Source organism: Pararge aegeria, chromosome 8 (genome assembly GCF_905163445.1).
Source record: "Pararge aegeria chromosome 8, ilParAegt1.1, whole genome shotgun sequence".
Classification (NCBI taxonomy): Eukaryota; Metazoa; Arthropoda; class Insecta; order Lepidoptera; family Nymphalidae; genus Pararge; species Pararge aegeria.
The window spans coordinates 6,951,102-6,966,398 of NC_053187.1; the positions used below are offsets into that span (position 1 = coordinate 6,951,102).

Genomic DNA, 15,297 nt, shown 5'->3' on the forward strand with positions numbered 1-15,297 from the left:
ATAGAAATATCCTACTATAATATTAAAGATTAGATTATGGACAAAACAGCTTGGGTTTGGGTTGCTCTAAATTCGTAGGTAATTATTAATTGACTTTGAGATGGTGGTAGCAAAAAAACAACCTGGCTAAGTTTGTTGTGGGCTCTTCTACGACCAGGGCGGGAACGGGACCCTCCTGGCATTAGTTATAAGTTATGTTATGTTTACGAATGAAGCTATGACCGTAACCTCACAATAATGTTTACTTATATGCATGAACGCTTCATGAGTGCCTACGATATAATAAATAATTTTGAATTTGAATTTTCCTTGATAGAAACTACATTTATTTCAGATATTTTGCTTTGAAATCTTTAGCGATCAGGCCGACAGTTCATTATGTTATCGAATCAGTGTGTTATGGATGAAAAGGATTAAAATCTCATTCTATTTCTATTCTCACATTTGTATATCTGATTCCCCGAAGGTACAGTATAGAGCATACATAGTCATGATCGCAAAGGTGGTGCAACCGGTGCTGTTATAAATACTGTGGTACGGCTGAAGAAGCACGTTAGTACCCTTGGTAAAGTTGAAGTGAATAAGTGATAACAATGCGTGGACTTCAAGTAAGTCTTCCTTATAAGTTAAGTTTTGTATGTGCGTCTAGAGAGGGTTGAGAAATTAAAAATACTGATATTATATTACTTGATCACTTAATAAAAAATAAATAATAAATATTTTGTTTTTGAGGTATAAGGGTTGAATTTTAACAGTGAACAGGAAAAAAAACTTTGCAATTATAGATCAAAGTAATAAAAGTTAACAAAATATATATGTGACTTTGTAAGAAGAAAAAACGATGAATTAATTAAAAATATAGAAAATTAATAAAATCTCACGCAATTCATATTTTGAATAGGAAAGGAATGTATCAAATTAATAATTATTAATTGCAAATTTAAATGGTTTATTTGGATCAAAATATAAATAAACAATTCATATTTATTTGAAATAAACAATAACTGTTTATGTTAATCTCACTGAGACGTTTAGATTAATAGCTTCGGACCCCTAAATGTTAACCAAACGATAAAAAAGTCTTACATATTAAATCACCTATAAGTACTACTTCAATCACTCGCAGTTGAAAAGAGGAAATGAGTTCCGACTTCGGAGAAATGAGGCAAAACCTATATATATTTTCACTTCAACTGTATTTTCTTGAAGTAAATTTTACTTGTATGAATTATTGATAGTGAACATGCTATGTTTTTACGTTATGATCCAATTTACTTACCTTCAAACTGCGGAGTAAAAAACAGCTTCATTCCCTGTTTTACATTTCCTAAGCAGTTGATATTCCAAATCAAAAAAAGGGCATGTCCTGAGAACAAGTTTAGCCATTAGTTTATGAGGTTACCATTTAATAAGATTCGTGTACCGAGGGTTTCAGAAATTTAAGTTCATGATTCCTTTTTGGTTAGTAAGAGCTATGCCTACCTATAAGGCTTCTTTTGACCCAGGCCAGGATCAAACGATCGGAAATGTATTACGGAAAATAAAACCGTTATTTAAGTATTTACTGACAGCAACGAAAAACAGTTTTCATTGCGAAATATGTATCGTATAGTATAGTTTTTTTGCGCTTCGGTCCGGTGCGTCCTGCTTGTAGAATGCGTTGGTCCGTACAAAATGTACAAACTTGATGACAGGCGGATTTCTGCAATGCAATGCCTACAATTCGCCCCATCACCAGGTGCACTAACTATAAAGGACCAACAACACTTATATAATTATGTATCTACTATTTATTATAACTTTTTAATAATGGCATGTACGTAATACCGATGACTAAATATAAACACTATCTGAGTAACCCGCAATTCTTCTTACCTTTAAGAACAAAACATGGGGTTTCTTAGTGACCTAGTTACCCATGTACGCCTTTACCTAGGAAGCAAAATCGATCCTTTAGCACACAGAATAACTTGCAACCTGGGAACAGACCAAAGACCTTACTTTCCGTTAACAAACCATTACCGCGGTATTAAAAAAAACCGAAACGTAGAAAAACCGCTTCAATACGAGATAAAATCAAATTTATAAAATCTTTACGGCTTATATACACAGAACGATATAAAATACGATCGAAATGTCCCGCACAGATCGCTCGAAATATGTCATCATGTGCAAATCACAACAATAACAATCTGTACTCTATAAGTACAAATATTATAAAGAGGAAAGATTGTTTTGATTGTTTGTACCTCAGAAAGTGCTGGACCGATTTTATCAATCTCATCTCAAGCCAAGGAAAGCTAATCTATCACGAAGTAACAAAAAGTTGGCAATACTTGCAATAATGTAACCCAAAATAGCAAAATGGTGCTATGAAATTCATTACTTTTGCGTGCTTTGCGTGCGCAGAGAAACTCTTGATTATTCGTTAAAATTATGTATTACATTATTAGAGTACTCATTATTACTTAAAAAAAAGTCCGCAAATTTATGTGCATTAGCAGCTTTTATGTTCTAAAATTTAAGGACTACACCTTAAAAAAAAGTCCTTTTTAATTATTAATTCAAATTGAAAATTGTATTTTTAAAAAGAACACACAACTTAAAATTATCAGTAGAACTCCTCCCAAATTGAATGCCACATGACTCTTAAATAAACTGTTACTACGGGATGCTTAAAAAACAAAAACATACGCGGATGAAGTCGCGGGCAGTAGCCAGTAATTAATATTTTTAGCTGTATCCAGCATCGATTCTTTATGGATCAGTATTCATTCCTAAAAATTATATAAAATCACTCTTATAGAAAAAGGTTGTGTAAAATTTTCAAATCAATGCATTGAGTAGGTCTTGGATTTTTGGGAACTGTACCATACGGAAGCTGGATTATTGTGAATTATTTTTTATGTATATGGCTTAGAAGTGGCATCTTTACGGACCCCACAGGTCTTTATGCTGAGCACTCAGTTATTTATAATCTATGTTCACAGTGGGACATTAATTCTGTATTAAATTGATAGGTCTAAAATACAAAGCTCCCTGTGGAAAATATAAAGATATGAATGTATACAACAGAACTGACAATATGATTTAGCCTGACGAAACTGATGATGTTACGAACTGTAGGTAGACCTTTTAATTTAAAAGATGGTCCACCCTTGTCCTCTTGTATTACGTCGCCAATACTATACGCTCTACTTTAGGAATTACGTAATTCATTAGGGAAATGGAATTATGTCAGTCATTGTTACATCGTATATTCAGTGCCATAACATAATGATAATTCAATATTACCTAACAGGGTTAACCGTGTTTTAGAGATATCGTTTTCATTATTTGAACAAGCAAATTTACACGCAATTTCGTTGTACGTTGCGTATTGTTCAAGAGTAGTATAATACTCACGCCTGAATAAAATGGCGGCCTTAGATATTAATATTTTAACTAAAAAGTGGTGACAGCCAATCAATTAACAATCAATTTTAATTTTGAATTTGTATTAATAATTAATTTTGGGTTAGTAATTAATTTTTATAAGTGTCCCATATCCTGCCAAGATTGGCGTGCGCAGTAGCTTACCTAATGGCAGCGATTTTTTTGGGGGGACCGAGTTTGATCTCTGGCACGCATCGCTGAGTTTTTTAAGTTGTGTACGTTTTAAGCAATGCAATATCACTTGTTTCAACGTTGAAGGAAAACATCGTGAGAAAACCTACGTGCCTAAGAGTTCTCTACAAATTATATAATGTTCTCGAAGGTATGTGAAATCTAACAATCTTCACTTGTCGTGGTGGAACGCGGTATAAACCCTTCTCATTCCAATATAAGACACGTGCAGTGTAGTGGGCCAGTAATGGGTCGATAATGATGTATAGCATTAAAGCTCTTCTAGTAGTTCTTCTTAGTCGTGTCAGTCTTGACAGACTGGTCGTGGTCGTCATCTGGGTGTTGTAGCTCGCTTGACAATACTTCGCCACTCTTCTCTAACGGTTGCCTTTCTTGCGCATTCATGTAGAGGAGCCTCGATCGTAGCCTTCACTTGGTCCGTTCATCTCATCGGTGATCTTCCGCGTGCTCTGGTACCTTCTATTTTAACTTGAACCAAAAGTCGCTCAATGGACACGTCATAACGCCTGGACACGTGACCGAAGAAACTAAGAATTCGCACTTGAACTGCAGTAGAAAGGCGCTGTTTGATGCTTCTAGTAGTAGTAGTCTCCAAAGTCTTCATAACCAGCTGTGTTGTATACGGGCATCAAGAAACAATAACCTTCGTCCACGAAAAAACAAAATATTCGTGGTCCAATCCTGCAACACTGTTGCACGAAGCATGGCACCTATACCGCGTTTATTGTCTTCATTCAATGCGCTCTTGGACAGCAATGCTCAATAGATCCCTATTCCATGATGGGTGGACAGCATTGTTCCTCGAATTGTTGAGATACTCTGAGAATATTGAATGACCTTTGCTTCAATATTTGAGAGAGTATCACTATAGTACTACATATTAATATCATGTCTTTTATAATGTTTAATGTCATCTTTCATTCATTTGTCTTATAGTTATCCATAAATTATGTAGTTCTATCTAGTTAGTGTAAGTAATGCCGAGCCTACTATCAAGATGTAAAATAAATAGATGTTTTTTTTTTATAAAATTCTAAGTTCCCAAACGACTTCTTTCAGTTCATTTAATATCGTCTATTCATCTAGGGGTTGACCAACAGAGCGTTTACCGCTACGTTGTCATCACTTCTGTATTTTGGGAACCTAAAGTGAAGATTTTACCCCAGGAGATTTGCGGAAACCAGCCACCCTTCTGCGTTGCCTTCTTAACGTCTGTCGGTTGTTCAGTAACTTTGTAACAGCGAAGTGTGAAAAAAATGTCATCTAATTCCAAAATTGAAAGCTTGCAAACGTTTACATTATGAATCGAGAGATGGCGTTACTCCTAAAATCTAAAAGTTTTTGCTTTACATTGGTGGGGCTGAAGTACAGGATAAATAAGTATTACTTAAATAGATTACCTACTATTAGCCTTTTATTTTTTTGGCACACCGTTGAATATTCAGCGACGATTCAAGACGTAATGCCTGATATCAAGTGCTATTGAAGCGTAAATTACCGGAAAATATAGACTGACTTATCATTTATTATACGCTTCCTGTGTTTGTTTTCAGCTCTATTGTTCTTGATAAAGTAATATGTAAGATAGGACGTCACACACTTGTAACATGCATTGTTGTGCCATGTATCATGAGTCATATAACCTTGGTAAAAAATAATTGATACGTATAATATTTTTTCTGCATTACCGTATTTCAATTAGTCATTGTATCAATTGTAGTAGGAATAATTTATGGGAAATGAAATGAGGAGAAACACCTATGACGCTTTTCTTTACTCTACTATAATATTTTAAAATACTCGCGCAGGGCTATTGTCCTGTAGCGAGCACGTAACTTGACATTAGATTACATCAAAACGTATAGTTAGTGGAGTCTGAAAGCGATTTGGTTTTTACTATGTAGAATTTATGGTCTATCTGTTGTCAGTAACCCAAGTCATAGTAAATGTATTAAGGCAGTATGGAAACTACGAAAAAACGTTCCCCCGACTGAATTCCTAGGTTAATGCAATCGAGAAAATAAATCCCGACCCTTAAATCGCTCGGCCTTTCATGTTTAATGAAAATTCGGCTGAAAATATTGTTTAAAAAGAAATTCTCTAATCATAGCTTCACTCTCTAATTCTTATTTATATCCGTAAAGTTAACGTTGTTGTATTTTTGACCCGCCAGATTTGGATGACATTAAATTTAAATAATTGATGATGTTTTCCAGATTTGCTGTATGGTGATCATGTTCGTTGCGGTGAAAGCGGGTTACATCAGTTACCCGATTTATGGAGGACACTCCGGTTACTCACACTCGGGTTACGAGTACAAAAGTTACGGTGGTCCTAGTGAACATTATGTGAGTATTTTTTTTAAACCCACTAACCCGTAGCGTGGTGGGTTGAGGCTCTAAAACCGGTAATGGTTATTGAAATTGAACCGAGATAAAGGGTATGCAAGGAAAATTCAAATCTGCATTTAATCCCTCTTTTTTCCTATTGCCCAGTAATGGGAGATTAATATGCTGGTGATAACAATGAAGTGAAACGTAATATTTAAAGCTTAGTAGGCATAAGCTTATGTTTTTGTAGATGTTTTATACGATAGCCTAAGGAAATAAGAAAAAAATTCTTAAATAGCTGTGACACATTCTTGGCTTTAAATATGACTTAAGAAAATGATAATTGGCTTAGAAAATTATAATAAACAAGAAATACATATTAAAAGAAGCGGTGATAGCTCGACTTCACTTTCGGGGGGTCGAGTTCGAATCCAAGCACCTCAAACCTCTAACTTCTAAGTTAAGAGATGCGCGTTTTGAGTAATAAAATATCACTTGCTTCAACGGTGAAGAAAAACATCGTGAGGAAACCTGCATGCCTGAGCCTGCCTGTTCAGCATAATGCTCTCAAAGGTGTGTGTAGTCTACCAATCCGCACTTGGCCAGAGTGGTGGACTATGGCCTTAACCCTTTCCCATTGTGGAAGGAATCAGTCGCCCTGTAGTGGGCTGGTAATCGGTTGATATGATATATATCAAAATGTACAGAGTTGAGTACTAATATCATTTAGAAGGTGTTTAAAATGTGTTTTCTTTGCAGCCAGTAAGTTTTAGTTGTCTTTTGTGAGTAAATAAAAAACCTTTCCTCTTTTCGCGGATTTCATAAGTTGCGATTAAGGGGATTTAACGAAGGGGGAAACGAGCAGCAGCTTCCTCTGTGTTAATTCTAATACCAGCTACCAATACAGCCCATTAGCTTGGTGATTATGGGTCTAACCGTGATGATGAATAAAAATAATAAACCAATGCGCGGATCTAAACTATAAGTTAACGTTAAAAAGATCCACTGATTTCTCTTTAGACGAAAAGGTGCATTTATTTGTTTTATTTGAGACCGGAATATCTTATGAGTTCATAATAGTTCATAAGAGTAGTTTAAGGGAGTTATTTAGAAGCTTGATGTGTGTATGCAAATCTAACAAACCATGGCCTCGTGTGAAATAACCATGACGTCCTCTTTACTAACCTGTCATTTCATTAGAATTGTTACAACAACTATGCCATCGGATATTACAATAATGTAGGTTGTATCCTTTTTTTATTCTAGCTTGTTCCACGGCCTCACCTTTTATACTTAGTTATACAATTTACCCTAAGATTTAAACCCCCTGATCAGTTTATATGCGACTTGGTCGTTAAATCGCTTGGCGGTCTGTTTGAAATTAGGGTTGTAGCTACAGCCGTAGCCCAGACCAGACAAGCAAGTATTCAGAAATTATGAATTCCCAAAATTCCCCTGCTTAGTATCGAATCAGGGACCTCCCAGTTAAAATTACACAGGGCTCACAACTGTGCCAGCTAACACATACTCTTTCAAAGAGATGAGGACTTTTAATGGTTATAATTCTACTATGCTCTTACAGTATTGTTTTTTTTTATTCCACTACAGATAAGCCCTTGACTGCAATCTAACTTGGTGGTAATTGCTGATGCGGTCTAAGATGGTAGCGGGCTTACCTGTAAGGGAGTATGGTAGTCATACCCCCTTATTGATTTCTTCACGACATTGCACAGTAACACTTAATCGCTTAGCGCTGGGTCTTTGTCGATAGGGTGGTTACTAACCACAGCCAAAGCCACAAGACCAGACCAGAGAAAATTCAGAAATAATAAATTCCCAAACTGCCCGTGCCAGGAATCGAACCCGGGGCCTCCTACTTAAATTCACGGCACTCACCATTGCGCCAGGGAGGTCGTCAAAAAAAAGTTGCAGTAAAGTAACTTTTAATCTTTAATTTACTTTATTTAAATATCTATATAGATTCTAGCGCGAGGTTATTAAAGAAAAAGCGTGTTTCGTAAATAAAATAAAATAAAGTCATACATAGTGATAATTTAAAAAATGGTATATTAATGACAGTAAAGACTTCAAAAATAAGACTTAACAATGTAATATATTTCCTTGTACCTACTTCTACGTGACGTTACTAACGTGCAGGGTAATCAAGTATACCGTTGAAGTCTTTTCTATGTACACAATATAATTTTACTAATGATTTAAAGAAATAATTACCAGTAATTTACGAATGTAAAGTTTTATCCTAATTATATAAACAAAATTGTTTCTATAATATAATTATTTTTGTATTAAAGTTGAGTTTGCTTCCCGTTGATGTCTTTTGTATAATACCAAACATTGTCTAAAATTTTCTTGTACGTGAGACAATTTTCATTGACAGAAACAAACCATTTTATTTAATGATATTTATTTTTATTGCATTATGACATTCATCATAGCTGTGATAGTCTAGTGGTTTACACTTCGAACTCCCTTTCGGGAGGACAGATTTCGATGACGTGCCTCTAACTTTTCGGAGTGTGTGTGCGTTTTAAATTAAAACAGTTTAATGTTATTTGCTTCAACGGTGAGAGAAAACCCGATTTGTGTGTGTGTGTGTGTGTGTGTGTGTGTGTGTGTGTGTGTGTGTGTGTGTGTGTGTGTGTGTGTGTAAAATACGAATTTTAACTGTTTTTCGCCTAATGAGATATGTAATGCACGGTTTTAGTTATAAACTTTGCTGTTTTTGTTATTTCAGGCGTACCCCAAGTATTCTTACGACTACTCGGTGAATGATCCCCATACTGGTGATTTCAAAACAAAATGGGAGACACGCGATGGGGATGTTGTTAAAGGTAGGTAAACTAATAGATAAGTACCAAGTAACTAAAAGAGTGTACGGGACCTATTTTGATGCGCTCGACCTTCGTCCTAACTGGTTTTATGCCCGAGGACCGAGTTACAACTATTTATCTTTGAAAATTATATATGGCCCTCAATACTGAAAACTTCGATAGCGCGATGTCTATCTATTCATGCGCCATCTGGTTTGTTAACGTGGCGACTGCAACAAGACTTTTAATATTATGTATTAGTATCTCATCATTCTGAATTATTATGTTAATGTTTCGGTACTGTTCCTAATTATTACCTACGCACAACATTTTCAGACCCTGAAATATCTATCCCATCAATGTGGTGGTTATTATTTTGGACAACGAATCACCATATCCCAATTTCAATTCCCCGGTCCCCAAAACTGGTTCAAAAAAAATTTTTTTTATTGGTACAAGGAATTTAGGTACCAGCTTGGTGGAAGAATATTGACTTTGTGCATTTCAGTAACTCCGAGAATTTCAGGCCATTGTATCATGGTCCTGGCTATTACTACTTATATGATATATTTACTGTAAAAGATCCCTGACCTGCATGGGAAGAGCGAGGTGGGTGCAACATAGATATCAAAGTACTTTCTCCTATCTAAAAGAGATAGGCTAAGAATAATGATTTATGATAATAATTAGATTGGCCTTTGAATCACAATGCACGTTTCGTTTTTAACGTGACTAATTTATAACAAAAAAAAAACATTTTCTTAACCAATTATTAAACAACGACCCTCAAAGCTGCAGGAAATGAAGCCCACCTAAAGCTGCAAAAGCTCTAGATTCATTAATATCGTTAATTTATTTCCAGGTGCTTACTCCGTGGCGGACCCTGACGGCACTACGCGCATAGTAGAGTACACTGCTGACAAACACAATGGTTTCAATGCGGTTGTGAAGCGTGTAGGCCACTCATACCATCCGCAAGTGTATAAAAATAATTACCATCAAGGTTTCTACAGATACCATTAGATGGCGCGGCACATAAAAGTTCCATCGCCAACATACAGATGGCAGTAAAATGCAATTATGCTGTGATATTGCGCGAGAATGTAAAAAACTATTATTAAATCCCACTTTTTAAGTATTCAGTAATAGTTTTTTACAACGTTACGATATTTCTTGTAAATAATTTATTATATTCTTAATTGAATAAAACATAAATGTTCTTTTTAAATAACGTACATGCTGTTTTCTTAATATTTACAATACCTAGGTAATATCTTCTATGAAATCAAAATATAAAATTCATTTATAGTCCTACGGAGCGAGGCACATTTGGAGCGTTCATAAATTTTATTTTACTTACAGCTACATTAAATAGTATGCCTCTAAGAAGACATCTTCTTTTCCTTCTATCAATTTTATATGTACTTAATGGAAATATTTCTCTCATCTAACTATTTTATTATCTTACGTTTGAAAAAAAAAAATTGTTTTAACTTAAAACCATTCAAACTATAAAATAAATTATTAGGAGAAATTAGATGAAATAGAGGTAGCCATACATTAAATATTATGAATAGAGAGATGAGATGGCCAGATGTTTAAATTTACGAGCAATCTCCTTCGTCTTCCTGGGCCTGTGTCCGTTCTTGGTCGGCGGAAAGGTTTAAATCTAAACTTTGCTGCTGTACATAAAGTACAGTTTATGAAGTGAGAGATTCATAAGACTTTTCCGCTCTTAGAGATAATTATCATGAATAAATTACGATAATTTACTATCATTTTAATTTATCTAAATTTTTTTATCTTGAGTCGGTCACAGGCCAGTAGATAGGAGCTCGACTTTAATTGAGGGAGGGGGGGGGGGGGGGGGGGCAAAGATTGAAACTCAGCATGCACCAATTAAAATAACACTTCACCTCTTCAACGGTGAAGGAAAGAAGAAGGAAAACATCGCTGCATGCCTAAAAGTTCTACATAATGTCCTCAAAAGTATGTGGAGTCCACCATTCCGCACTGGGCTAGCGTGGTGTACTACGGCCTTAACCCCCTTATTGTGGGAGGAGACTCATGCCCTGTAGTAGGCCGGTAATGGGTTCATATGATGATGATGCTGTTTTTTTTCATAATTCCTTAATTCTTATAATGCCTATCCTTAAGTTTTTTATAACTCGTACTGGAGATTTTTTTTTATGTTATATCATCCGCCCGTTTAGTGCATACCCTGTATGCTCTCCACTGACTACCAGGGACTGAAGGCCGAAAGAAAATATATTACGAAACAGTCTGCTGCATAGCGCATTAGTCTCTTTTAAAAGTTTTGACATCGCTTAAACTACAGTTACTTTATAACGTTTTTCATTCTATGCCTAAAAAGGAAACGAAGAAGGAAATTTCTTCCTCACCTAATTCATCATCGTTATACGAAGAGCTCGTGCATGAAATATAATGGATTGGTTGATAATAGAAGTATAAGCACCCACTTAATAAATTTTAATATATTCTCTATCATTATAATTACTCATGTAAATAATAGTAGTTCAGAATTGACGGACGACAGCTTAGTTGTACTGGTTTTCATATTTACGCTTCGGATCATATAACTGGCATGAATATGACTGAAAAAAAAATATAAGTAAGCAATGAACGTATTCCATTAAGAAATCGTAGTGATAACTGAAAAAGGCTGAACGTAGGAATTTCAAATTTTGGGAGATTATTTGACATCTTAATTAGATCTGGTTAAAGTTGGGATAGGAGTTTGTGTGCAAGTCTCAAATTTTTAAAGTCTAGTCTTTCATTTGTCAATACATGGAACGAAAGGCTTTCGTTTAAACAAATACGTCTAAATTTTTACGAAAGAAAATATTTCGAGATATAATTGAGGTTAGAATTACAAAAATTATTATTTCGGAATTCGTCAAATATAAAGGGATACTTACACGTTACCTACTTACAGAGTTTTTAAAAATTCCACCTCCAGATATAAATATGGATACGGAGGACAAATAGGAATAGAAAGTGCGTTCTGTCCCCTGCTCCGGGATAAATAAAATTATTTTTTTCTGGTGTTTCCCCCTTTCCCCCGCTATTTTCTTAGGGGGACAGATACCTATAAACCTAACTACTTAGAAAATTGGCTTCACAGCAAAACATAGCATAGACATTGTATTTTTAACTTTTACCCTGTTGAAAACTGTTATTTATCGTGGGCTCAAAAAAAACTAAACAATACGGATGAAATCACAAGCAAGAGCTAGTCAATATCTATACTCTTTGAAGTGTTAGCTGTGGCTCGATGTCAAACATAGTATTAAATGATAACATAGTTTACTTGTAAAATATTATTAATGTTATTTCTTTTTCGGTGTACATAATAGTTTCTGTTTTCCAAAAAATAACCGCAGGATGACACATTTATGACAATAAGTCTAACCCTGTAATCCAGACAAAATTTAAGAAGTCTATATACTTCTTATATCATCATGTTTATTGTGACGAAATCCTAGTGTAAATATTTATAATTCCTACCTATTTCAATGGTCGGTAGTAATATTTAATGGTATGCTTAGTGTATCTGCGCATGCATAAAATAACATTCACTTTCGATTTATATGGTTCGCGTTCAGAAATATAAACACATGCACTTACGGCTATAGTAACTTAAATTATATTCGAGGATATATAATACCTGTCACTCAAAAAATATTTGATTAAAAATTAGATACTAAGGGTCTGACCGATAAACATGGCATTACGTCGGAATAGTTATGCGGTGTTATGTCGCACTTAAAGATTTATTTGCTTATTTGGTTGTTTATCATTTTATTGGTAATCGAACTTTGAAACTACTGGACCGATTTTAATAATGATGAGAGAGATCTCCATTAGAAAGCTGTTTATGTCCAAGCTATATTTAATTTCAGTAATAATAAGATTTTCGGGTAAAGTTATTATATTTTTAAACCAAACCAGAAAAAAAAACAAATAAATGTCGAAATAAATTACAAATTAAAATATGATTTTCATCCACCTATAATATATTAATCGTTACAAAAAAAGATCGATAACTTTTCAATTTTCAAAATAGTAAGGAAAATACGGGAAGGGTCTATGAGTAAGGTATCCAATAGCAGTGGCGTACATAGAGGGTAAGCACAGGGTATGCAAATAAATTAGAAATACTTCAGGGTAGGCTTTTTATAACTCGTACTGGAGATTTTAAATCATCTGCATACCCTGTGCATACCCTCTATGCACGCCACTGTCCAATAGTTACCTTTAACTAATGCTAAAGATCTATACATTATGTTTCGATATTTAGAATCAGTTAAAGCGAGTGAAACTAGTATGGTGGAGAAATTAAAACACTCACTCTTTGCAGTTTTGCTATTTTTTTTTATCTAATCAAGTTTAGGAACAAATTGAATTGAATCATAAACTTGGTCTTAGATAAACTCAATACTTAATGTTTAGTGGCTCTAATGCAATCAATAAGGTCTTGCTACTACCATTATGCTACTGCTCTAATCAAAAACAGAATATCTATATAACAAAAAACAAGATTTTTACTGAGAACGGATAAAAACAAAGCAAATCTATTATCATTAAATTTAAAGGAGTATAGAGTTTCAGGGGCTTAGTATTTTAATACATCGATTGCTATTCTTTCATATTCATATTTAATACGGATTTTATACGAAGACGACCGGATGTTATAAATCTGACATGTCTGTTTGTGAGTACGTGTGTGTGTGTGTGGGTGTGTCTATATATGCACTTCCCAAACCGATTAACCGATTCCAATTTTGTTTTTTTTTTAAAGTCGGGAGTGTGAATTTTCAAGAAATTCATTAATTACATGAGGTTTTGAGAAAGGGATCGATGCGATCCTTACTCAATTTTACTTTACGGAACACCAAGCACATTACAACTCCGCGAAAAGCAGGAGACTCAGTATGGTAGAATTTATAATTTCTTCAATCCTTATACACCAAACTGATCTTCGGTAATGTACCCTTTACGCACGTTTCGCTCCGAAACCTGATCATCCTCAGGAGATGTTGTTTTACAATGAATAATTATTAAGCTAAACAAATATTGTTAAGTCAACATCTCCTGATGATGCTCCGGTTTCCATACAGATTATCCTACGTTTCGCGGAGAGCAGCAACTTCAGCTTCATTTCCATTATATATCATGAAATTACGCAAAGTAACGCATCCTTCTTTCCAATATTTAAACCTGCCACTAGTCTGTACTTTCATCCAACTCAGGCAAAATAGACTTTAATAACGGTAAGGATACCTCCTGTAGTATTTTAAATGATCCCAGTGAAACATAGTTTTCAGTTTTCTCAAGGCAAGGGCATTATAAGTAAACAGTCATGGTTGCTGTTGACATTGTCAGTGGTCAATATCAACCGCCACCAGGACTGTTCCATTTCACTCTTATATAGCCACAGACGTCTCTTCAACCCATCCTGTATAGTGTTTCATGTTCTAAGAATTTAAATGAGCTGAACTGCTAGCTTGGTCTTAAATAAACTAACTGCTATAGTAAGTAATATTTTGCTTTCATGCTACTAAAAGGCTACCATTAAGATTTATATCTAACCAGATATTATGTCTATCGTATTCAAGATTTAAGGAAATTCAGTCTAATCTTCATCCGGGGTACAACACTATCTATTGTAGCACAGGCCTAAATAATAGTCAACGTAATTAAAGCATGCGCATCCGAGGTAGGGTCGCAATGTCTTGGAAAATTTAACGATATTCTAGTCTAATACTTTTTTTATATTTTTATTTTTCAATTTAAAAAATAAATTATTACGAGGTGTAAATGCCAGACTGTGCTTACAAATATTAAAGTACGAACTAGTTATTTTAGCACCACTGGTACTAAAAGTGACTATAGCATGTAGAGACGGAGTGGCATGTACGAGACATAATATACAAAAATGCTTTCACCAGGCAAGTTTTAAACCAATTTTCCAAAAGATTTGTTTTCATGTAATATGTCAATTTTGTTTTTTTTAATTATCTTTTTTTATTTTATTTGGACGTTTCGAAGTTATCGTTTAGTTTCGTTTTTTAATTTAAGCAATTTAAATATCACTTTCTTTAAACGATGAAAGGAACAGGAAACTCGCATGCCTGAAAGTTCTCCATAACATTCTCAAGGGTGTGTGGGACCACGTAATGGGTTGAAGATGATAATCATGATACACTGAGAATGACATTAAAGGAAAAGGGCATCGGAGGATTTAAACTGAATGACTTCTAATTCTCCCTGCGGCTTCAATGCGTATTAGCTTATTTCGAACGATTATTATATTAATAATAAGCTAAGGCTCTCCCGGATACATACATTCGAACAACGTCTACTTCCTAATCAGAGGTACTGAAATTTTAGTTTTAACTTAATTGAAAACTAAGGTAGGTGTACAATAGGTAGTCCAACATGATAACTACCAGTTAAACAAAATAGACAGATACTTGTACGAACCA

The 15,297-nt window shown here is 34.6% G+C and overlaps 1 protein-coding gene across 1 annotated transcript; it reads left to right on the forward strand.

Moving 5' to 3' along the window:
* Window positions 1–495: 495 nt before the first annotated feature.
* Window positions 496–9,950, forward strand: LOC120625569 (cuticle protein 19-like). Its single transcript, XM_039892624.1, has 4 exons — window positions 496–608; window positions 5,844–5,975; window positions 8,713–8,809; window positions 9,651–9,950. Exons 1-4 carry the CDS (start codon window positions 594–596, stop codon window positions 9,809–9,811), a joined length of 405 nt encoding a protein of 134 aa, XP_039748558.1. The 5' UTR covers window positions 496–593; the 3' UTR covers window positions 9,812–9,950.
* Window positions 9,951–15,297: the final 5,347 nt, after the last annotated feature.